The sequence below is a fragment of the Rhinolophus hipposideros genome, assembly GCF_964194185.1.
Source record: "Rhinolophus hipposideros genome assembly, chromosome: 9".
NCBI lineage: Eukaryota > Metazoa > Chordata > Mammalia > Chiroptera > Rhinolophidae > Rhinolophus > Rhinolophus hipposideros.
Window position 1 is genome coordinate 28323333 of NC_138055.1, and position 26670 is coordinate 28350002.

Genomic DNA, 26670 nt, shown 5'->3' on the forward strand with positions numbered 1-26670 from the left:
CTAGAAGTCTTCTTAATCTCATGCCATGCTTTTAAGACACGAGGAAAAAAAGATCCAGTGAAGCGAAAAGAGTAGGTCACAGAGCTAGTTAGAAGCATGACGAGAAGCTAAGAGTCCAGTCTCTTAGCCCGTGTTTCTTCCACAAATCCAGATTCCTTTCCTGCTTATCTCCCCAGTATCCATCTCCGCACTGTAGAATCCTTACCCTGGTGCCTATCTGCCTGGAGTCCACAGACACTAAATCTCCCCTGGACCACAGGGGACCTTCTAAAGTAGTATTAGGAATTCTGAGGATGCAGAAAGGTCCTGGGGGCCAGGGTAACAGTGGAACAAAAGGTACAACTTCCCACCGTGTAGTTTCTCCACATCCCAGACATGCCCTGTAGCAGTGCCTGGCTCCTGACACCCCTTCCTGCCCACAAGTGAGTCCTAACAAGGACTTCCAAGCTGGGGAGCTGTGTGGTTCTGGGAACTCTGGAAACACAAAAGATCTTTTGTCAGCAGTGTTCCCTGATTTAACCAAATTGACGTGAAAACGTTCTATTCCATAACTCCAACCCTTCCCAAAATGCTTTAGAGAAAGATAAAGAACAGAATTTCTTTAAATAACAAATTCCCTTAGTACACTTAAAACATGATCTATGAAAAATCAACCTACATAAAGATTTTATCTCTTCTCCCACCAAAAAACAAAAAACAGCAATAACAAGAACAACCAAAAACTCAGCTATTGTGTCAAGGGCAACAGCATAAACTTGGATTCTTAACGATAGATTTTAGACTCTTGCAATGTAATGGTTCTCATTCGTTCAGCACACATTTATCCAACTGCTGTATGTAACACACTCTTCCAGGGTGCTGTGAGGATACGACGATAAAAGACACAGCCTTTGTCCCGGGAATCATGTGTACGCACAGCTCTAACGCAGGCAGACGTGATGAATGCTAGAGGTATGGACAAAAGCTACAGGGGACAAGGGAGTGAGAGATTAAGTCTCAAAAATCAGGGAAGGAGACAGCAATATTTTAATTGGGTATCAAAGGATGGTTATGATTTGTATAATTGCACAATTCATCCCAAGAAAAGGAGACCTCATGACATTGCTGTACAGGGAGCAACACATACTCTCAGAACAGAGAGGAGTCTGTTATCAGCTTGTTACCAATGCAGCTTGTTAGTGAGATGGGAAACAGCGAGGAAGAGAAGACAGGCATTGGAAGGTAGACCAGAGCCTTGGATGCGAGAATAGATGAAGTTTGAACGAATCCATAAACCACAGAAGCTTTGAGCAGGTTTGGGGCAGAGAAAGAACATAAGCAGAATCGTGCCTAAGGAAACTCGCCTACAGCCATGCCCAGGACTGACCGGAATGGACAAGGGTGGGCATTGAAGACGGGAGGCATATCACATTGTCCTTCGATCAAATAAAAAGAAAGGAATACATTCAAGAGCTAGAGTAAAGGCAGAATTGAGAAGGAGGAAGGGATACCAATTCCAGAAAGGAGGGTCTAGTTTTTAAAGGTTTGGGCACCACGGGTCTCAGAGTCCAGGCTAAGGAAGAGAACTCAGTACAAGTGACAGCACGTGGTGTCTCTTTAAGAAACGATGGTTTGAGATACCCCACACTTGAGACAGTAATCACGAGTTTATTGCACAAAAGCTACCCCAGCTGGATGACTTCTGATCCATGCATGAAGCCTCAGTTATTAATAAATCCTCTTCTGGAGATATAGAGAAGTGCCTGTTATACAGGAGGGTCCCAGCACACTTCTTAAATCATCTTGTCTCTACAGCAGCAGTGAAAAGCAGCTTGATTGGGGTGAAGAGCAGGAGCTCAGGGAACAACCATTTTTGAACAAATGCTAACTCAGGGGAGGGAGGGCAACTTTAATCAAGAATACCAGGAATAATGTAAGCCTTATAGCTGTTCTTCGATGTGAGGAACAAGACACACTGAGATCTTCCAGTTTGAAGGATAAGGTCCTAGGTTCCACTACCTGAGTCACACATGCCCAGTTTTACCAGTGAACAGTCATATAACTACCTTTCCAGGGTTCTCTGTGACAACACTGGATTTCAAGTTTATCTCTGGCCTCTTTTCCTGGCTACTTTCTCTAGAAATACGTAGCATGGTTTCCATTCTAGTCAGAGCCCTGACATCTTAAAGCCTGTTCTCAGCCAACTAGCCCACGGAGTTTATAGAAATTGCCTTAAATCAGTGTTTCCCAGAATATGAATTTCAGGCACAAAGGGGTGCTGTGATAAAACAATTTTGGGGGAACGCCAAATTAAATAAAATGAAAGATGTTTTTTGCTATAAGACATCTCTGAACTTTCAAATGCTAATATGTTCTGAGAATCTCCCAGAGTGAGAAACAGTAGGTAGCATCTCCCAAACTTGTTTATTTGCAAAACCATTTTTCAGCAAAGCATCTCAAGGGACAAATGCCCTGCAGGACATACTCCAAGAAATACCAGTGATGATATTACTCTCAGAAACATTTGTATCTAACTAGGGATCAGGAATAATAATAAAAGCTAATACCTATTGAGTGCTTACTATGTGCCAGGCACCTTTCTAAGTCTTCTACATATATTAACATATTTAATCCTCATAAAAACCCTGTGATATTGGTATTATTATTATTATTATTATTATTATTATTATTATTATTATTCCCATTTTACAGATGAGGAAGTAGAGGCGCGAAGAGTTAAGAGTACTGTCCAAGTTCCTAAGTAGACATGTTAGTGAGTAGAGGAGCCGGGAATTAAACCTCGGCAGCCTGCCATCTACAGAAATTAATTTCTAATGGTAGAATTTCAGACACTGTGATCAGCTGGCATTGGGAGAGATACTGAGAAGAGCCTTGCATGGCAAGCCTCTCAACACAGTACATCCATACCTGGCTGCTCATAAGTTAGGTTTCACAGGCCTCCCCAGGATACAGTGTAGGACGTGACTTCTAAATTGTACCACTGATTCGCTTTCTTCACCAAATTGTGTTATGTTGTATATGAATTACTCTTCCATTAAAACACAGTCATGATTCAGACAGCACCATAATCAATAAAAATAGCAATATAAAAGAAAATAACCACTTGATTAACCAACATAGCAAGAAAATGGAGATACAAATTTGAGAAATGGTTTCTCATATGTTCTCAAAATATTGATCTCTTGTTCCCCAGCTCAGATACCCAAACCAAGGGACTGTTTTCATTTCATGTGCGGCAAAATTTTACATCCCTGCCCCTCTAGTTTACTGGAGAATTGCCAAAGACATGTCCTACCCTCTCCCACTTCCTCTCCTTGTTCAGAAGGATTATCACCAGTTTCGGGTGCATCTGGTAGCCATCTTCACTGAAGGACAGATTTCTCCCCTCAAAAGTGACATTGATCAAATACCTGTAAAGATAAAATAAAAGGAAGGTTAAAAGTATGCAGAAAGTATGCCGGGAAGAAGATAGCTAGGCAGAGAGCGAGAAAGATGGATGGAGATATACACGTAGATAAGTACACAAATACGACGTGAAACTTGGTGCCTCTCAAGCTCCCGTTTGCTTATGCACTAGAGTCATCAAGTTTTCACCTAGTAGGAAAAATATGAGAAGATAATACAATAATTTAAAATAAGGGCTCTGAGTTTGAGTTGTCTATAGCTATGACTTTGAGCAAATTACTTAGACTTTTGAACATCACTTTTTTCCCCTATCTACAAAAAATAATGTCATAGAGAAACCTACTTTATTAGGTTTGTAGGCTTAAATGAGGCCTGGTGCATAGTAAACCCTCATTAAGTGTTAACAGTTATTATTCAAAAAAAGAGGTGATTTCAAGGACGGAGGTGGTAGAGACAGGAAAAGAAAATGGAAGTGTACCAAGACAATTTTCTGCTAAAAAAAATTGTCTCTGCATATTGGAGCTTACGGTCTCTCCCCATCCCAGAGATAGGCACATGGTTTTGAACTCTTGCTAAGATCCTGCCCAACCCATAATTCTGAGTTCTGAGATGAGTCCAGCAATCAGGGATCTGATTCCGTAAGCTGCATCTGGCAACCAGGGCTATTGTACTCTGTATAGTGCACAGAAAATACTGGGGCAGAAGGGGAACAAAGAAGAGGCATTTCACAAAGAGCTCTTGGTACATGCACATAAATTAGTAGAAACTCTGGTAATAACTAGAGTTAGATAAATGAAATCGTCTTCCTCCTCAACACCTGCACCCCCAGCACACACCGTTCCCTTGCTGGCTGCTCTAATCTGATGAAGAGAGTTCCCTCACTGGGAACTCCCACAGGCATGCTCATTACAACTGCGTTAGTGCAGCTGTGCTGATAGTAATTAATGTCCCTTTACCATCATGGCCCATGGAATCAATAATGATTAGCTCTGTGTCCACAAGACATGCGACTCTGGAGCCCTGGGCCGGATGCTGCTGTGAGATGTGTCTCGGCCAAGAAGCAAAAGGGGTATCTTGTCATGGCCATGAGGGTTCTAAAGGGCTTCAGAGATGTGGCCAACAGTGATTTTCTAATACTGCATTGAAGGGGAGAAGATGAAAGCATCCGGATGCAGCTTTAAGGTTCCTCTTTTAAGTCTTTTCATTCAATGAAATGGTGAGATTCTTTTGACTCGTCCAGGTAACACTGGCGTAAGCAACAAGGTTGCTAGAATGCACATTCTTTAGGCAATGATAAAGATGACTAGGCATCATGAGCCAAACTCTCATGGACCATTTGTTACTTCCAGAGCTGCCTGTGATGTTTAAGCCTGTCATTCTTTGGTCTCATGTAGTTTTACCAGTGCAACCAAGAGCCCTGAAGATCTCAAAGAGTAGAGATTCCTTGAACCTCAGAATTGAAAGAAATCTTCACAATGAACTAGCTCATCACTTCTTAAAGTTTATGCCTCCCCTCTACAGCATCATAAAATCAGCCCTCTCAGCTCTTCTTGAATACTCCCACTCATGGGGAGCTTATCACTCCACCTGCCACTCCACGTGCCACCCTCAAGGTAGCCATTTCACTGCCCAGCAAGCCCTTGAGCCTGATCTTCTCCTTGGGAATCACACAGTCATGGTCTAATAACCCTTCTTTCATGTGGGACCTCTTCAAGCATTTCAAGACATTTATCATGTATCATGTATCATGTATCTTTAAAATCAATTTTAATATTTGAAGAAACCTTAAGCTCATTTAGTTGTATAATTTTAACTTAATAGATAAGGAAACTGAAGCACAGAGAGGTCAAATTACTTGCCCAATGTTCCACAGCAAAGTGGGCGCAGAAATTACATTTTAAGCCATATTGTCTGTCCCACGTCCTCTTCACCATACGACCCTGATTCTCCTATGCCACATATCCCAGGTTCCTTCCTGAGGTTATCCTATGCTATGGCTTCAAGTTCCCTCCTCTCATCCTCTTATCTCCCTGGAAGTTTCCAATCGGTAAAAGTGTATCATCCCTAATTCAACCCAATGTTCCACATAGCATCTTCTCCATTCCCTGTACTGCTCTTCATCTCTCAGCTCAGTGATGCTGGCTCGAGCCCATGACTAGTTAGAAGATAACAGTCACATGTCCTGTAGTTTACAACAACTTGAACGCTCCAACCAAAGTCCTATATAATTCATTTCAAGGAATATAATTACAAGAGTATAAAACAAACTATTTTAAAGAAACTAGAATTTAAGTACCCAACATAATTAATTTGGAAAATATGTTGTTACTACAATACTGCATTGTTTAGAATAATTTCTAGAAGTGTTCAGGGAAGGTTTATGAGATATGCAAAAAATGTAGTCTTGTCTTTTTTTAGGAGCAAGAAAAAAAGGAGGAGGAGAGGGAGAAAGAAGGAAGGGATAAAAGAAGGGCGGGAAAAAAGGATGATGGGAGAGAGAGAGGGAAATAAACAAGGAAAGAGGGAGAGAGGGGAATAAATTACCTGTCTTAAGCACCCTCCTTTTCACCAGACATGGCTCTGAATAATTCTGACTTTATCTAAAACACCATTAAGAATATTTAAAAGAAAGTGTCCATTTCAGAGGGCAATTATAAAAGAGAAGTTCCAAAAATAATTTAAGTAATAGGTAGCATGAACAGAGTAAGTACATAGCCTCTCACCATGACTTCTTTAAATGAGACAGCACTGAATTCAGTGTATAAGTTGAGAAATTCAAACTTTGAGAAAATAAACCATATTCATGGACAATGTAATTGTTCTTTAGTTAAATCTCTCTAATTATTCCTGCTCCAGATCCTTCTGATTTTTCTTATAGTTTTTCCTCTTTCTGGAATGTGCGCCCTCTTCCAGGTCAATAGATTCATTTTGTTTTATCTGATCACTTCTCACATATTTTACACTTATCAAAACTATTAATAAAATTTATGACATTATACAAAATATTCTTCTCCAAAGTATCCTTTAATCATTTCTGTCTTTTAGCACTATTTACATTAATCATTTCACATTGTGTTTTGCTGAGTAATTCCTTCTGACATGCCAACATTCAGCTATTAGTGAGGAGCTAAGAAACACACACCTTCCTTGAGCAAGGATGCCCTTTCAACGGCAGAACAAACCATCCATTCATTGGTAATGAAAACTGTGAAAAATTAATTTGGAGTGTGGTCACTTGTAGACATGTGACCTTGGTATCCGAACCTCAGTGTTTTCTTTTTAAAATGGCAACACCATTGTTACCTCCAGTTTATCAGATAAGGCTGCTGTGATGATGACATGAAATAGTGAATTTAAAAATCTATATAAAATGCGATATAAATATAAGGTTATACAATAGAGGTTTTCAGAAAAAGAATAGTGGGGGTGCCAAAAAAATGTATACAAGTGGACACTTTGGTCAACGTTGCTCAAGCAGTAGTTCGCTGTAATCAGAAGTGTCTAGACGCCGATGTCTAGACACTTAGACCAGTCTCGTGTCTAGACCACTTAGAGCAACTCTTGTCATTGCAGAAGTCAAACGTGACTTGTATTCATCTTTTGCTATCGGTATATATCGAGTATTACAATTTTTAATAGTTTTCCTTTCTTAAAATGTGTATACATATATTTGGCACCCTCTGTATATTTGCATGATTTGAGTACTTAATCACATTTTGGACCTCAGTGAGTAAAAGTGTAATGATTACATTTAACAAGACCCAATGGAGGAATGGAGATTGCAGTGTTATCAATCAATTTAACTTTCCATAAGACATGAAATTATCCAACTATGTTTGGACCTGACTGAACTTTGTCAATTTTGAACATTAATTAAAACCTCAAATCTTCCAAGTATATATTGTCAATAAAGGAGTAAACTATAAGATTAAGAGATGCCACAGCTATTTTGTTTTTTAAAAAACATGTTATTCTCAAGTATGCAATCAGAAAACCTAGCTTCAAGTGGCAGCCAAATTCAGAAGCTCTGCCCTTAAGACTCTAACTCCCAGGAAGTCCCATCAAGGTTTGGGTATATAACAAATATTGCTGGATTTGTCTTTGGGATGTAGTTTGACCTGTAGGAAACCTGATGGCCTAGCTCATAAAATTCTAATATTACACAAATCTCAGATTGCTAGAACTAGAAGAAAAGTTAGAAAATATCCATTGAGAACTCTCATTTTAGAAAAGAGAAAACAGGTCCCAAGATGTTACCTAACTTTCCAAGGTGATCTGTTTCTTCAGGACTGGAGGTCAAGTCTTCTAATTTTCAGTTTTGTGTCTTTTTGCGATATCATTAAGTGAAATGAAATCAGTTTTGCTGAGCCCTAGATGTGCATTTTAGCATTCTCATGTCACATGTCATGTCCTGTGCTATGGAGATCCCTAATACAGATTGCATAAAATAAAATCCATCTCATTTCATGCTTGACTCCTGCTGTTGAGAAAGAGGCTTAGAACCCTGATGGGCTCAGAGCCAATGCATTTGCTTTACATGGCCAAAGTCATACTCCAGTGGGTTTAATGGGGTCAGACTGAGGTAAAAATCCCTTGTGCCTCTTTGACTTTGACGATGATGCTCAGAGCTCATCCACTGCACCACGTTGATACTTAAAACAATGATTTAGCAGGGTACCCTATGTGAGAGGCATCCCAACGAGCTCTGCCAGAATTTTCCCAGCAAACCAAGAGCCCTGGCCCCACAATACTCATGCCCTCCATATTTTTACAAGGCACTAGATTAAAAAAACTTATGGCTGTTAATGTGGTAATAAGATAAATAAGTCACTTATTTCATCTTCCTTTCATTTTCAGATAAAGCAGATAATGTCCAGACAGGTTTTGTGGCTTTATAAAGATCAGATGACAGGGCTAGAAACCGAATCCAGGTGTCCTCACCTCCCCCTATGCCCCATCAAGTGTTCTGTCCACTCACCACCATGCCTCAAAAATTGTGGAATTTTTCACAGCTCTCTGTTGCCATTCTCTAGTTAGCAAGAGCAAAGAAATAAAGGAACACAGTTCCAGGCAGGTAACTTGAATTCTTGACCCTTTGTTTATAATTTTCTAGCTCTGAAAATCTATCTATAACTCTATAACTGTGTCTTTGGTGTGTCACTTACCTTTTAAAGCCTTCAGCTCCCTCACCTATAAAATACCATCTTACTTGCCTGGTGAGGGAAGTTCAGAGATGCTCCTTTGACGTGCTTTCTGTCTCTACATTTCATCTGATTAATACTACGGCTATTACGTTAACAACCCCATCCCCTAAACGGCAAAACCACAAATCTTTCAAAACAAATTTTTTTCTCTGGTCTCCTTTTAGAAATTACTATTTTATATACATGTTTTCTTTGAAAGAGTTAAAACATTTTCCTACAGGATTAGAAATAGCGAACTTTAGAATATGTAAAAGCTCCCTAATTAGAGGCTAGTATTGGGGGAAAGAGGTAAAGCTATTTAAAAATTAGATGTTTGGTGCCCTGATTTGATAGACTAAATAGAAATTTCCAACTTTTCTCCAACCTAGATATTCATAATTATTAAAATGAACCCAAAATGACTGACCCAGGACATGCGGCCAATGTGGCAGGCCATGGCCAGGGAACAATTCTATGGACTTACCAAAGGGTTCTTCTGGGATCAAACCCAGAATATCTCATTAGTCAGATATCCTACACTCAAATGACTGATTAGACAATGCCATAACATGCTGGTAGAAAGACAATGAGGAGAAACAGAAAAAATAAGTTAATCGAAGAGGAAAGGAATGCAGTATATATTATACACACACACACAGACACACACACTCACTCCATAACTACCACCGCCACCATCACTACCACCATCACCAAGAGCAGCAGCAGTCAATGTAGCATGGTATTTAAGAGCAAGGACGCTGCAGTCAGACCACCTCCGTTCAAATCCTGGATCCACCAGTTCCTAAGTTATATGACAAAGTTTTCAAGCACATGAATTATTTTATTCTTGCCAACAATACTTTTCTTTTTAAGGAAAAGGGATTTGAAAACGTTTTAAAGATTTCATTGGACATATAATTTCATATATGAAAATATTAAATCATGCTGTTAAAATCATTCGAAATACCAATTTCCTAAGCTGTCGAATGCAGTCCTTTCCTAACTTTTGCAAAATGATCCCTACTAGAGAACTTCAGAAAAAACTAATTTAAAGAACAGATTGTAATATTAACTTATGATTACTTGAGGCAGGTTTGTTTCCCACTGGATTAAAATTTTTCTCTGGCATGGTATTTATATCATTAATTTATTTGGTATAAAATAATTATTTGCAAACCATGAAAGGTTCAAGTTTGGGCTAGTCCATATGTTAGTTATTGAAATTCTAAGTCCATAGTGTTAAATTAATGTATCTTGAAGACTGTATCTTAATTAAAGTATCTTGAAGACTGACTGATGTGAATTTAATACACTTCTTCTCTCCTGCTGGTGGTGAGCATTGCGCATTGTCCCCTTTGCAGTCTGGGTTGAACTGCATTCTCTTGAGGCGCAAATAGTGATGTGTCAATTCACCATCTATTACAATGAAAACTTTTTCTCAGGCCCCTAAGCCTAACCATGAAAAATTCCTGAGAGCTATTATCTGGATTCTGTTTCATAACTGAGTGCTATGAATTAGTTTTATTTGAAATGCAAGAACATACAGGAGTATTGCTGGGAGTTGCCCAATAATCTCTGCTTGAATATAAAAATGTGGAGTACATTAACCTTTCTCCAGAAAGATGTTAAATCAATGAGCATTCGTTCGAAATGGCTATGCCACCAGCTGTGAAGGCTTCATATCTACCCATCTGGACCCTTCCACCAAATGGGGTCAATATGGCAGACCATGGCCAGGGAACAATTCTCTGGGTTTACCAACGGGTCCATCTGGGATCAATCCCAGAAACATGTTCTCATTAGCAAGATATACTACACTCAAAGGAATAAAAAGACCTGGACAATGCCTCAAAGTGCTTAGTGATGAGGAGTAGAAAGAAAATAAAAAGAAGAAAGAGGATAAGTTAAACAAAGAAGAAAGAAATGCAGTATGTGTTAAACACACACACACACACACACACACACAACAAAAACAGTGCTGTACGGTGTGTAAGAGCAAGGACTGTACTCAGAAGACTGCTACTCAAATGCTTGATCCACCAATTCTGAGATTGTGTTATCTTGCAAGTCATTTAACTTCTCTTTGCCTCAGTTTCTTCACCATAAAAAATGTGAATAATAATAGTACCTATCTCATAGGACTGTTATAATTAATCCGCACAACAACGATTCTGTAGACATAAAGGACTTAGAACTGTACTAACTGCACCTATATATAATGTCTTATGTTTTAGCTGCTGTTATTGTTTCTGTTGTTATTATAATGATGACCTTGTCTTTTATATTGCCTGAATGTCAGAGAATGGTAGTGTTTGCAGGGACTTCTGGTTCTCAGTCTATCTTTTCATACTTAGAGCTGAAAAAACTGAGGCCTGGGGAAATGCTGCCAACTCTTTGGCACAATAAATTCAGAGTCCAGGTCTCCCAATCCCTGGATCTTTGCCTTTTTTTTTAATAATATAGTAGTCCCCACTTATTCATGGTTTTGCTTCCTGAAGTTTCAGTTACCCATAGCCAACCACTGTCTAAAATATTAAATGGAAAATTCCAGAAATAAACAATTCATGAGTTTTAAATTGAGCGCCATTCTGAGAAGCATAATGAAATCTCACACCGTCCTGCTCCATCTTGCCCATAACACGAGGGGCACAAATCATCTTTTGTCCAGAGTATGAGGTCTGACAATTAAGTTCGAGAATTCATCCTAGAAAAAGTGCTACATACCTCATTGCTGAATATCACTATGGTCACCTTCGAAGCACTCCCCTTGGGAAGCTATGCACCGACGCCAGTACCTAGTCTACCTTTCAAAGCACTTTTGGAACTCTTTTCCTGGAATAGCCATCAGAGCTGTCATCGCATTACCCTTGATGTCCTGAATGTCATCAAAATGTCTTCCTTTCAATATTTCCTTTATCTTTGGGTAAAGAAAGAAGTCACTGGGGGCCAGATCAGGTGACGAGGGAGGATGTTCCAATACAGTTATTTGTTTACTGGCTAAAAACTCCTTCACAGACAGTGCCGTGTGAGCTGGTGCATTGTCGTAATGCAAAAGCCATGAATTGTTGGCGAAAAGTTCAGGTCGTCTAACTTTTTCATGCAGCCTTTTCAGCACTTCCAAATAATAAACTTGGTTAACTGTTTGTCTAGTTGGTACAAATTCATAATGAATAGTCCCTCTGATATCTAAAAAGGTTAGCAACATCATTGCAACAAGATCGTGAATTTAATTGTCAGATCTTGGTATTCACGTGGTATGTACTACCCACTTGTTAGTCCCTCAGTAGCCACCTTGGTTATCAGACTGACTGTCATGGTGTCATAGAACTTGTATTCAAGTAACCCTTATTTTACTTAATAATAGCTCCACAGCTATTCATATAATTTTATTATAGTATAATGTTGTAATTGTTCTATTTTATTATTAATTGTGATTGTTAATCTCTTACTGTGTTTAATTTATAAGTGAAACTTTATCATAGGTATGTACGTACAGAAAAAAACACATAGCATATATTAGTATGTATATGTAGGGTTTGGTACTATCCATGGTTTCACGCAAATACGGGGTCTTGGAACACATTCCCTGTGGATAAGGGGAGACTGCTGACCCACCTGTGCAGCACAAGTCCTCTCATTCGCACAAAATCCCACACTATTAAGACTTGGGAACATTCGTTTTCTTCTACTATGATTAGTGACCTCTGTGAGGTATTTTGCAGTGGGGAATCACTTAATCATACCACTTCCATGTAAAGTTCACTTCCTGAGGAAGGCAAACGATGAGCTCATATCCCCATCATTTTAGTCTAGAATAAATGACTCCTCAAGATGATTCCCATGATGACCTCCCAGAACCCTGCTTTAAACACTATGTATGTAATTCTATTTAAAATTCCTTCGGAGGGGGTACACTTATCTTGTGTGTTCCTTAGGGAACTAGTAATGCTGCCTTTTGATGCCAACAATTAATCAAGTGTGCAGAACACCAAAACTGTTTCTCATTTAGAGAACTCTGCACAGAACTCAGTAATGAAAAAGGAATTCTTTTTGTCCTCATATCCACAACACTTAGTCACCTCTGCTGTGGGTGAGACCTGCTAAGGTGTTAAGGGAAACCCAGAGTTTCCAGAAGTAATTAGGTGACGTTCCCCAGTGGGAAGGAACCAAGTAATTCTTCTGGATAACGTTATTGCCACTGGATTTTTTTTTCCTTTCAGTTCACATTTTCATCCTATAAATAAGTTAAAAATCACTTTGTTTTTAAAAAGGAGTGAATAAATGCCTTTCCTCTTCCATAAGTTAGGTGCTCAACATGCGCCCTATAGCCCAGTGTAGGTTATCCAAACTCATCAGAGATCATTCCCAGAGAAAAATGCCACAACACCTCAAAGAGTAGCTGATCACTGAGCACATAGATATTTCTTTTTCATGTTTACTAATGATTTTAAGGCGAAGACTTCCCTTTCTGACACCCATTTTGGCTCACGAGCTGGCAATAGTATACAGGGGCTAAGGCAAAACCAGCCAAACAATGTCCAGCAAAGATTACTCTAGAACATTCAACTTTGACCAGAAGCCTTTGCCTTCTTGTGAGCTTTCAGATTTATTAAAAGAAACCCTTTTATACACAATAAGTGCTTGGTCTAGAATCCAAAGTGACCTGGGCATGTTTCAAGGGAAAAGAATAAGGAGGGTTTTATTTCCCTTTTGACCTTTCTCCAGTTTCCTTAATTTGTTCCTCCCTATATTGGAGCCCCTCTCTATGCCTTAGGTGATCAACATAATCAACACATTGGAAATACCTTCATACGCACAGCTCCTACCCACTCTGTAGCTACCATAAGTTAACTTCACAACTCCTTCCAACAGCTGTACTGCATGGTAGCAAAAGAAGTGAACAAATGAATCAGTGAGATGGCTTCAGTTATAAGAGCTGGGACTAGAGGTTATGAATAATTATCATCCATGGGAAAAGGGGGTTATAATTTAGTCTCCCAGTAGTGGTTGGCAGAGATCGTCAAGTGGGGATTTCTAGAAGCAGTTATATTGAATGTAAGGCGAAGAGGATCAAAAAGGAAGGATATTCCAGGGATGGTTTCCAACAGGCAGAGGACTCAGAATACCTGGGTGACGATTATGTCTTTCGGGGAGATGAGAACCCCACATACATCGTACTACAGGTGTGAGACAGAAAGAGTGGTGGAAGCTCTGTCTTCAGACAACTCAGTCATGAACCACATCCATCACAAGAATAAAGTCCTTCCTTTCACATAGGAAATAAAATGATTTCTTGAGTCTAGGGTCCAAAGAAAGACCAGTGGAACAAAACATAGATGCTTCACAGATGCGGAGTGGAATAGAATCTGGGCATAGAGAAGGTGAACTGTCAGGAAAGCTAGTTAGCAACAAGGAGTTTGTTCACATGGCTCCTGTAGCACAATCTGGAGAATAGCTTTCTGAGGGTTACAGTTCAGTGAGAGGACCCATCCCTAAAAGTATGGCTGGATTTGAAGGAAATGAATACTAGTCAGTAGTGAAAGGGATATCATAGACCTGGAAACAGTGAGGTGAAATGTATATCTAATCAAGAAGTATGCTCCAAGATGGAAACTATAATGCAAAGGTGCTAGTCAAACAACCATCCTGTGTTGCTAGAGTTTTTGTTTAAGTGTCTGTTGCTCTAAAACACAGTACATTATAGTACTGTTTCTAGACCAGATTAGAACAGAGAGGTCGGATGAAGATCAAATGTATTTGTTTATTTATTTAGTCAATTTTAGTTAGTTATTTAAAGACATCCATTAGTCTTTTCCAGTATTCTTGAATGGAGTTGACCCTTGAGTCAGATTTTAAAGCAATCAGATTTTAAAGCAAACACTGAGCACGAGTGTTTGAAACCAAACCCATTTCCCTCTTTCCTCATCCTTAAGAGGACAACCCCAGGAACCCCAACTGCACCTTCACGGGGAAGCTGAAAGAAACGTGTAATCATTCGTCCCTGAGGTACTGTGTGGGGGCTAGAACTCTGCTGTTCCTTCTTTGTCAGGGAATCCTAGCTCTTTCTCTCCCTCTGTAGGTTGATGTTTCTATGGAAACATGCTCTTTAATGCTTCTGAAATCACTGTGCATTTATACCATTAACTCTTTGTTGACCAGGGCAGGTCACAAAGAGATTTATTTTCAAACCTCTGAGAAGTAATTTCACTTTCTACCTCTTTCTACTGCAAACTTTTTTTAAAAAGTAATTGAAACCTCATGCCCCTATTTCCTCACCAGAGGTCACTCTTTTTGCCTCTATCGTTCTACTGAAGCTGTTCTTACAAGGTCATCAATAATTAAGGCAATGTCAACAAAAATAAAATCAGTAGCGTTTGCTTCATCGTCATTCTCCTTGACATTATGCAGCTTCTAAGAGCTGACACTCCCAAGTTTTCAGCCGCCTTCCTTTCCCCTGTGCATTTGTTGTTTAAAGTAGGATAATTTCTTGGTTCTCCTTATACTTCTCAGAGCAGTTCTCTCTCCTTTTCTGTCCACTTTCACTTGAAGCTCCTTAATTTGATGGCAGCCCAAGACTCAGTTTTTCACTCTGCTCTCTCCCTTTGAGACTCATTCACAACCATGATATCAACAATCACCTCCATACCAAAACTTCCGAAATCTCCACCAGAGGTCCCATCTCTTTCCCGAACTTCAGTTTGATATTTTGGATTGGTCCATTCTACCTGAATGTTCTGATATCAGGTCAAACTTAACATGGCCAAGACTAAGACAGGTTCCTCTGTGTTTTGGCAATGAGATCTCTCTTAGGGCTTTCAAATTCTGGCACAGCTTTGACTTCTCCCTCTTGGTTTTCATTTCATCTCTGCAACATGAATGAAAAGGAGAACAAGCTGGCTGTTATTATGAGCTGCATTCTAAGAACCAGTCAAATCAGTTAAAATGTCTGCTGTAGTTTAGCATTATGTATAAAATGAGCTGATTGATATTTTTTTCCCCTTTTCAGAGTTTCCTCTCCCTGAGGTAAATGAATCTCATGGTTTACTAGCCTATAAGTGAAATTGCATGGAAGACATATTTCTATTCTGGGTTACTCAAACTAAACGAAACAAAACTCTAACAATGCTACCATTTATCAAGCACACACCAAGCTCTGTTCTAGATTTGCATATTTTAAATTCTCAAAGTAATGCTATTAAATAATAGATCATATTATAATGAAAGCCCAGAGTTGGTGGCACTGGGGGTTGATCCCATTTGATTCTGAGTGATCCATGCTCCTTCCACTGCCTTACATTAAGAATAATGTCAAGAGAAGCAATGGTCAGAAGAGAGGGAAAAAAAGAAGTCCCAAACTTCTAAGTTGGCAGAACTAAAATCTAAATCCAGACCTGACTGGCTCCAAAGCCTGGACTCTTAATCATTATTTATAACACCCACCAGCAGTCTGCCTTTTGCTTTTAATTATCCCTTACAGCAGCGCCATAAGGGAGGTCTACAGGGAAAAGGGTGAAACACATCGACTCTCTACATCCTTCAGAAAGACTGGAGGCACATTGGCGGTCAAGAGATATGTTCATAGAATAATAAGAGAACTCTAGTCTCGAGGGGCTGTTGCTCTGTCATATTTCATAAGCACTAAACCCAAAAAGTGAAGAAATGGAATTAATTTGCCTTATAAGAAAACAGGAGACAAACCACAAAGCAGTAAGTTTGACTAGAATTATAGAGGAATTAATTCTCAGATCACACTCCGGGAGGATGTCATTTATAAAAGTCCAGGGCTATATTCTTGGAATTCTTGTTAGAGGCAGACAACAAGAGCTAGAATATTTATTTGGATCAGTTAAGATTGGGAAAAATGTTTACCCTGGTTTGGCACAGAACGCCCAAGCTCACTCTGGACTTAAAATGCAGTATTAAAGTATTTACAATCAATTCTCAATCACCCTCAACAGGGAGGCAGAATCATACTTATGATCTGGATAATCAAATACATAGATTATTCTGGTACTTACCCCACTGATCTCTTCATAGGTTTATACTGTAGAACACCCCATTCCTCTGGAAATGCTTTCATTCTAGGTCCCATCATGCTACCTTATCTTGGCCCTTCTCCATCTGATTTACCTTCTTTACCTTCTCTGCTGGCAGCTTTTATCCATCTTTTCCCTCATTTGAGATTTTTTAGGAAATTCAGTACAGGGTTTCTGTTCATTTGAGCCATTCCCAGGGCACCAACTCTTCCTCTAAGTTGGTGAGTCCCAATTCTATGCCTGCAGTCTTAGATCTCTTTCTCATCTCTCATTTCTATCCCGTGCTCGCCATTTCTACTTGTGTCTGCCCCCCATTACAAACTCTTTGTGCTGGAAATGGATTGGCTTTATCCTTCCCCTGAAAATAGAGGACGTTCTAATTCCCTTTATCATTGAATTAATATTTACCAAGCACTTGGAATGGTGCCTGGCACATAGTAGCCACTCAGTAAATATTAACTAGTCTTATTCTTTGCTCTTGAAATCTCCCAGGGGTGTCCGACATCTTCCTTTTCATAGTTTCCCACGCCTAACCACTCCCCCCAAACATTCCTGTTTTTACAAAACAATTCTTGCTTTTGCCCCTTCCTATCTACTCCCACAGCTTTCATCCTAGATCAGGCCTTTATTCCTTCATATCCAGATACCTGCAGTAGCCCTCTCCTGGGCCATCTGCCTTGTATCAATTGCCCTCCACCTTCCAAATCCCACTAGCACTTAATCTGAGTATAAGATTTCTCAGTGCGACAGAACTATTGCTCAAAAGTCTCCAAGATTTACTGAAAGTAAAAATCTGTCTTCAGTCAAGGCCTTCTACATCCTGACCCCATCTCTCCGTTTGGAATTCTCCTGTCCTCCACAAGAACCCTTGCTGAAGACAAGTAACTTCTTCACTGTCCCCTGAACATTATTTGCACTTTCCTGCCTCTCTTTCATTTTCTCTCAGTGGAGTGTAATCCAAATCTTGCTCATGCTTATGGACTCAGATCAAATTTTAGCCTTTCTTTTTTTTTTTTTTTTAATTAATTAATTTATTTATTAGTATCAGGTGTACAAAACAAGGTAATACTTAGACGTTCATCATTTATATCCCTCATACTGTGAACCCCCTCCCCCCATCCACTATCCCTCCGACCTCACACTGAACCATCACATTATATATATAAAATTATAGTTGGCATTCATTAATGTTTAGCTTCTGGTGTACAATGCCATGATCAGGTATCCTACTTTCTTGGCCATCCAGCGCCCCTCTCCTCTTCTTTCCTCCTGCCATTTCTCGCCTCTAGTCCACATGTCCGACCTGACCTGTTTTGTTCCTTTTTGCTACTTATGTGTTTGTGTCTTGTTTTCCAGTACACTGTTGTAAGATAAGAATCAAATCCTGTCCTTCTCTTATCCCTTGCAGAATCCAGATGAATGCCTGGCTTGTGGTAAGTAGTCAATAAATGCTTACTGATTTGTTTTGAACTTCCCGAAGACTAGTCTTGAAAGCCTGTCCTCTGCTTTCTCACTTCCCACCCCCACCCCCACCCCATCAATGTCATATATACAACACATTCTCCCTCTCTTTCTTACTTTCTTATACACACACACACACACACACACACACACACACACACACACACAATTGATACCAGCATTGAGTATTAATTCTCTGTGGAAGAAAGTGACTCCTCCAATATTTGATTTTAAAAATAATAACTTCTACATAATGTATACCTACAATCTTTCTCTTTTCTAAAAACTATGAGACAAAAAGTTGGCCTGACTTCATTATTGTACTAGTCCTTTTTAAATTACTCCTCTTTCAATGTTCTTTCCATTATACTGTCCATAAAAACATCACTGCCTGTGAGAATCACGTAACTTACTCAAATCTTATTCGATAAGAGAGAAAAAGCTATAAAACTTCTTGATATTGGGGTTCCCGGCAATGATTTTTTCTTTTACTTTGAAAAATAAAAACATTGGAGAATTCTGAAATACATGTAACAATAATATTTGGATGTTGTTTATCAATGTAAATTCACTTTGTTGGTTTTGGAACAGAGAAAAATAGAATTCATTTTGCTTATAACATTGAAACGAGCAGCTCTTTGAAAAAGAAACCAGAAAAACAAAAGGGGCATTTATTTGTTATTTGTTTTCTAGTATTATTCAAACCTTGAGAAAAATTAAAACACCTTGTGGGGGAGGGAGATAATTTTTTTCTTAATGTTCACATGGTTAGGCACACACAAAATCCATCCATCACCCCCTACCACTCCCATCAACCCCCACACCACAGCAAGAGAAGAAGAGAAAATGAGGGTGAATATTCAGATAGTCACACTGAGATCTTGTCTACATTTGGCCCAACTTTTGATAACCCAGGATGTCAATATCTGTAGAGATGCCTATGGGTCAGTGCAGACAATGCACAAAGTGAATATTTCATGGATGGGAAATTAAGAGCTGAAGGTAGTTTAGACTTTCTCCTTTACAGAGATCACCAGGACATGAAGAAATAGTCCAGGTGGAAATCAGAAAGGTACAGTTAATAAGTCTTTCTGAACCTCAGCAAAGATTTAATCGCTGAGAAAGTACAGGGAAGTTAATTTGATTCACACTTGCCTGAATTCCCTCAAATTCTTGAGCATCTTAGTATAACTTACTGGAATTTAGCATTTAAGTCGATTTCCTTACCTCTCTTCCAGTTATTACCAGGTTGCTTTGTTTATACTTGTATGAAGTTAAAACACATTCAGTGTGACTAGGGGGAAGTTACAGTACATCTTGAAAAATGCAGTGTTTGAAGTCTTTGATTACAAAGGGGGATAGGGTGGGTGTATAAGAGTTGGAGAATGTGAGGGAGAAAACACAAACTGGAGAAAAATGAAGAGATGGAGAGAAGATGAAACAGCATGCAGCATGCTGGATAACATTTCCATGGCAACCACAGTACACGCACACAGAACTGCCAAAATAAGTCAAGATCCAAGATCCAAGTAAGTAGGTGTTGGTGGAAAGAGGAGATAAGAACTCAGCAATGGACAAAACCTCCTAAAGGAGATGAATTAATTTTGAGAGTTTAACTCTTATTCTCATTTCGTTTTCTAGCCATACCCAAAGCCCCAGATGAAGTGAACTGCAACTAAAGTGTGGCTGCTGCCAAACCCAGATTTCATCCAAGAATGTCTTGGGATGGTCAGAATGAGGTTAAGAGCCCCTAGGAAAGCCAAAAGGGAAAAATCCTGAGAGAAGTAAATACTTTCCCTGTAGCTATTAGCTTGATTTCCCAACTCTCTCCAGCAATTTGCCCAGAAAAAAAGAGATTTGTTTTCATTTTTTAGGTGGCTTAAGGAGGGGAAATAACATGGACGGAAATAGGGTTGAGAGTGTAAAGATAGGTACAAAGTTTCTACCTCAGTGATCTAGGTTGCCTGCCCATTGGTGAAGTCTATCTCTGTGACATAAGGAGAGAAGCCTGTTCATAGATATAATCAATATGGCTCTGGAAAAATTAGATGCTTGGAATAATCTTTTCCTGAGACATTCAAAATTACCCAGCAAATAGTATAGAGTCCTTCCTTCATAACTTTAGGGGGTCACATGTCAGAATCATCAAGAACGCCAGGATTTTTGTACCTTCCCACAGCACTCATGGAAAGTCCCATGATATGCTACACAGGCCTTTTCTACACAGATTTACACCCAAAAGTTGAGCTGAGTCTCTGACACTCACCTTGGGAGCCTGTTAAAAAAGTGGATTCTTGGGCCACACCCCAGAGACAGGGATTCAGTGTGCCTGGGATACAGCCTGAGAATACAGCATTTTAAAGCTCCTTGTTGAGTTCTGTTGAGTAGACAGAGATAGAAACCGTCGATGAAGCACACTCCCTTTTTCCCACTCTCTGATGATTCTCCTGCTCTCTACCTCACCAACGAGTGGGAAGGTGGTGAGTCTTTCCTCACCCTCAGGAGTAGCAGAATCATCAAACCTGTCAGAGAGTTGCCCCTCGCATACCACCACGCCAGAAAAATGTCAATCTACAGTGAAAAATGAGTTTGAGACCCACACTTGAAAACACTCTCCTATAAATGTTGGGGGGAGAAGGGAAAGGGATAAACCAGGAAGAAAGAGAACATTGTCTATACCAGTGGCTTTAGCGGGTCTTAAAGTAAAATAAATAGCAAAATTTTAAATGAGAAATAAAAACATTCTTTACTGTCTTATCGATCCACAGAGGTAGTTCCCTAAATCATAACCTTGCCACAAAAATCACAAAAGATTCAAAGGAACCCTTGACATCACTTACCTCAAAACTCAGTTCTCTTACATTGCAATAACACCATATTTCTTCTGATTCAGACTTATAGAACAAACATTTGAAGAATCTCTTCCCAAACTAACTAATATATATATAAAAAAAATGAAATTTACTAGGTGAGGCATCTAACTAGAACAATGTCAAGTTTATGAAACATGATCACCAAGACCTATTATATGTTAGGCAATGTCACTAGTCATCAAAATTAAGGTCTGTCTGATCCCCAAATTACAATTTTTTAACCTACCACACTCTTTCGGACACTTTGGGGATTAAACAGAAATGTATATTAAAAATATTGCTGACCCCAAGCCCACTCTCACCCTCTATTTCAAATCCCCAAATAGGCACCAAGGACATATGGAACCATCATGGGAAAAAAACAAATGCTCTCTTCTGAGAAGAGATGAGAAAACTTCTCCATTCCTTTGTCCGGGGTGGGGGGGGGGTAGGCGTGGGGGGGAGGGGATAGGGAAAGTGAAGAAAACCTTTCCATGAATGGAATAGAGGATTATCTATCATATATATATATATATTTGCATATACATATGTGTGTGTATCTTTGTATATATATACATATACGAGGTCTAACAATTAAGTTCGTGAACTTGTTGAAATGATGTTGCTAACCTTTTTTTGATATCAGAGGGATTATTCATTATGAATTTGTACCAACTGGACAAACAGTTAACCAAATTTACTATTTGGAAGTGCTGAAAAGGCTGCATGAAAAAGTTAGACGACCTGAACGTTTCACCAATAGTTCGTGGCTCTTGCATCAGCACCGTCTGTGAGGAAGTTTTTCATCAGTAAACAAATAACTGTATTGGAACACCCTCCCTAGTCACTTGATCTGGCCCCCAATGACTTCTTTACCTGAAGAAAAAGGAAATATTGAAAGGAAGACCTTTTGATGACATTCAGGACGTCAAGGGTAATATGTGAACAGCTCTGATGGCCATTCCAGAAAAAGAGTTCCAAAATTACTTTGAAGGATGGACTCGGCACTGGCATCAGTGCACAGCTTCCCAAGGGGAGTACTTCGAAGGTGACTGTAGTGATATTCAGCAATGAGGTATGTAGCACTTTTTCTACGATGAGTTTGCAAACTTAATTGTCAAATCTCGTACATACCAGGGCTGCCAAAAAAATGTATACAAGTTGACACATCGGTTAACGTGGCTCAAGCAGTAGTTCGCCGTAATCAGAAGTGTCTGGATGCTGATGGTAACCACTATGAGCACTTCTTGTAACTGCAGAAGTCAAACGTGGTTTGTATTTATCTTTTGTTATTGGTATACATTGATTATTACAATTTTAATACAGTTTTCCTTTCTTAAAATGTGTATACATTTGTTTGGCACCCTTTGTATATCTTTGCCTTTCCTTTCATTCTTCCCCTTTCCTAAGACTTGAGGCTATGGGTGCCTTACTCTTGAGAAGTAAATGACTCTAAAGAATGAACAGGTTTTAAAGTGCTGTCAGAGGCAAGCAACTACTGGTAACTTGGGAGTCCTTCTTTCTTCGGCTTTGAGAATTTTCATTTCTTTTACATTTGACATCCCTTTAACCATTTTCATTGTTCTTGCTCAGGCCCATCTCTTTCACTTGGAGAGATACAAGATTACATGATCGCCTTAGTAATTTTTCCAAAGTCCACACCCTGATCTCCTTTCAAATGTTGTCATGCAGAGATATCTATACATATAATTTGAAAACCTTGCCCCAGGTGATTCTAGAGTCTATCCACCACAGTTTCGGCCCCACTGAAAACTTCTACTTTAATGTGTGCCTGACCTATGCTGAATGCGGAGAAATACTGCACACCAATTTGAGACTTCAATGAACTTATATGAACTTAGGTTCCCTCTCATTACAGCATCATATTACAGGACCACGTTTAAGTCATGGCTCACTGCGAATCTCGGCTGTATTTGCAGTTCCCTTTCCATCCTGTTCTGCAAGTCAACTCTTCATTATCAGTACTAATGGAGGACAGGGAGGGCATACGGAACCAAAATCAACAGATAACTCCAAAACTTATTGTAGGCAAAGGCATCAAAATTGTCCCCCACCGAGTTTTTTGCAGAGCTCCTATGATGAAGCAAAACTTAATAATGCTTTAGTTTTTCTCTTTGCTCCTCCACACCTGCTGATGGAAGTCCTAACAAGCTGCAAAATGACCACTCTCAGCAGGAGGGGAAAGAGTGAAAAGCAGAGGACCTAGAAACTTCACAAAGTGGATAATAAGTGCCTGAATGATGGGCTCTTGTAAAATCAGGCCCTGGTTGATGAGGCTTATTTTTTCCTCCAAAGGCAATGAAGACAAATCATCAGGCAAGTTTGCTCCAAGATGTAAACTCTGAGTTGCCATGAATTGCTCCCACAACTCAGGAGAGAGGCAAAGAATGAGAAAAGTCTCAATTTTCACTTTTTAAATGTGTAACCATAACCTTAAAATTCATCCAATTCAGGAAGCAGCTTGTCTCTAAATGTGATGGAAAAAAGAAAAAAAAAAAGAAAAAAGAAATAACAGTCTATTGAGTCTATCAAGGCTTCTGACATACTCACAGATGGTCCAAATTCACTTCTAGCTGAGCCCATATTCCTACCCTGTCCTCCCTTTTTACTCTACTGGTTTTGGACAACACCTAATTTTATCTTTCCTTTTGTTCCCTATTAAGTTTTCTGTGGGTGCTGCAGTCACTAGGGGGACTTTATTTCATTTGACAGTGACATTCTCAGAACAGAAACTAGAGTGAGGAGGCTAGGCCTCCATGCTCCTCATCCTAAAAGTTATTTTCCAAGATTATGTGAAGGGTAGATATACCCACTAATGAAATACTGTCTTTTAAAGAGATCTGGCAGCAAATATGGCCAGTGGTTAACATTCATTAAATCTGTGCAGTGGAAGCGTGGTATTTCAGATAGTATTTTCTGTATTTTCCTGGACATTAAAAGAATTTTACATTTTAAAAATGTTGCACTGCGTGAGACAGAAGACAGCTAATCTACACCAACTCCACGATTTCATAGTTAAAGCATAGAATGTTGATCCTAAGAAATGCACTTTGTTATGCTATACAGTATTGATTTCTAATGGAAACTAAGAAGCTTCCACACTCAATTCGTGTCTCTGAAAAATGCACCAAAGTAACATATAAGGTTCACTTTCCCATCTCACATGTAGGATGGTAAGTAGATCCTATGCTGCCCTCCCTTAGGTATGTAAAATTCCTAAATGAGAGGCTGGGGCAATATTCAGAAGTAAACATAGTTGCAAAGAATAGCACCATTTCTTCCAGCTTCAGGGTTTAGCTGGAGGTCACCTCCTCACATCATTATCAGCCTGGCTCCATGGTTTATGAGGCAGTGAATGCATAATGTGAGATGCTAAGAATGCACACACAGGCTGTTCTGTACTGATGCAGCCGGTGCAGAAGGAAGTCATTTTACATTGAGGAAGGTCTCAGAACCTCATCAAACTCCTACCTTGTGGAAACAAAGGAACCCCAAAAAAGGTCCCTCTAAAAAAGCCAAACAGTAGTAAAAAGAATTCCTTTTCTGGAGACGTGCAAATATTAGTTGAAGATGTTATTTTGATAGCATGATCCCACTGTTGTGAACAATAAAAAGACAAATGTGTGTCTGTATAAACAAAATACATTTATAACATATTTTAAAACCTGGAAGAAAATACCCCAAAGTATCATAGTATTATCTCTCTGTGTGATAAAAATCTTTGTACTCTTCTTATATAAATTTCCAAATGTTTCTATAATGTGCCTGTATTACTTTTATACAAAAAAACATATATTTTAAAAACCAAAAAAGATCTACTTTGGTCATCTGCACAGAATATTACAATGCAAATAAAAATCATTACTGTAACATGTAGATACTTGGGAAGATGTTCACCCATCAAAATGTTTTCTTAAAAGCATAATACAAAATTGGATGTACATTATCATGGCAATTTTATAAAGATAGGTTGGCACAGGTCAAAGGCTACCATGAAATTAAAATACTTGTGTTATGGTGGTGGGGATATAACTAATTTTCTTTTGTTTCCAATTTTCTATTGCTGCTATCTACCTAGCTATGAGCTAGCTAGCTAGCCTGTATTTTTAGAAAATGGAATCAGCACCATGGCTCATTAAGTCAGTTATTAGGAGCTAGAACTAAGTGCCTCAAGAAATGAAGGTTAAGTTGGCTCTGAGAGGTAAACTAGTAAAAGTCAACCTATCATGGCTGACATGGACCTGCATAAAACAACGTGAAGGCAGTAGAGTTGGGGAGACCTGAGCTCACACCCCACCTGTGGTGGAACTTACTATGCAGACCTAGGGCAAGCTGGCCTCTTGGAGGGCCCCTCTCCCCAAATGCCCAGCAGTGCAGTCTTGTGCTAAGGACTATGGACAGAGTGACACATATACGGGTATACTGCCTGGCACTACTAGGTAATTAATAAATGGTTGTTATGAGAGTCTTCTATATCAAAGTAGAGTGAGCAGGACTTGGAAGTCTTACCAAAGTAGTTCCAATGGTATCAGGAATCTGCAAAGGAATCAAATGAATTAACATATATTACTTGTTCAATAGGAATCTCTGAAGAAAGATTCCATTGACAAAAGAAATGTGTCTGTTTGAAACCTACAAAAGAAGAACCAATGTATATGAACTTGCCAATGACTTTTCTAGCACTTTAAAGGGGAGAAATTCTCCTGGAAGAACATTTAAAAAAACAAACAATTTTTGTCCAAATATATTTCGCAGGGAACACTAAGGATGACATGGATACATCATAACTTTAGTCCCACCAGCCTCTCAGACCATGTAATTATTCACTCCTTTTTCTATGTTTCTCAATGTACCAGGGATTCTTATTATAATTGAGCAATGAGAGCTCCAGCTTTTCAATAGAAGAGTTTTTCCAAGAGCAGCAATGTGCAGTCTGTGTGGGGAAGGGGTTTAGCACACTGGGACTTTTCCTAAAGCATCATCTGCATAATAATCATCTGCATCATCTGCTCACTGGTTTTACTCAGACTGTATGTTTATTGGCCAGGGTTTAGGAGAACTGATGAGAATTTTAAGAAAGCCAAATACCATCCCCCTCCTCTTGGCCTATTTAATCTGGCTAACTGAAACTTTTCTACAAGGAAGAGAATATAATGAGCAATCAACTTTAGTATCAAATTTTTTAATAGATATTTTTCAGTGAACATTTGGAGTTCACTAAAAATGGCTACAAATTCTTTATCACTTCCTCCATCGAGAGGTAGTTTATTTCTTATAGCCCCACCCTCTCTGTATCTCAGCTGGGCATGTGACTACTTTGACCAAGAGAATACAGCAGAAGTGACGCTGTGTCACGTGGAACTGGCCACCATGTTTTGAGGAAACCCAAATAGCCAAGTGGAGAAGCCCACATGGAGGAGAATTGAGCTCTGGTGACCAGTTAGCCAGACATATGAGCAATCCATCTTAACGTGTTTTCCCAAAAATAAAATCTAGCCAGACAATCAGCTGTAATGCATCTTTTGGAGCAAAAATTAATATAAGACCCAGTCTTATTTTACTATAAGACTGGGTATAATATAACATTAACATATAATATAATATAATGTAATGTAATGTAATGTAACGTAACGTAACGTAACGTAACATAACATAACATAATATAAATATAATGCCAGGTTTTATATTAATTTTTGCTCCAAAAGACGCATT

General features: G+C 39.1%; 1 protein-coding gene across 1 annotated transcript in view; it reads right to left on the reverse strand.

Moving 5' to 3' along the window:
- Positions 1–26670, reverse strand: part of GRIN2B (glutamate ionotropic receptor NMDA type subunit 2B) — a 403139-nt gene that overhangs the window by 100234 nt on the left and 276235 nt on the right. The window contains exon 6 of the mRNA XM_081058567.1: positions 3296–3410. Within this exon, the coding sequence (XP_080914693.1) occupies positions 3296–3410 (115 nt within the window). The remainder of the gene's footprint in view (positions 1–3295; positions 3411–26670) is intronic.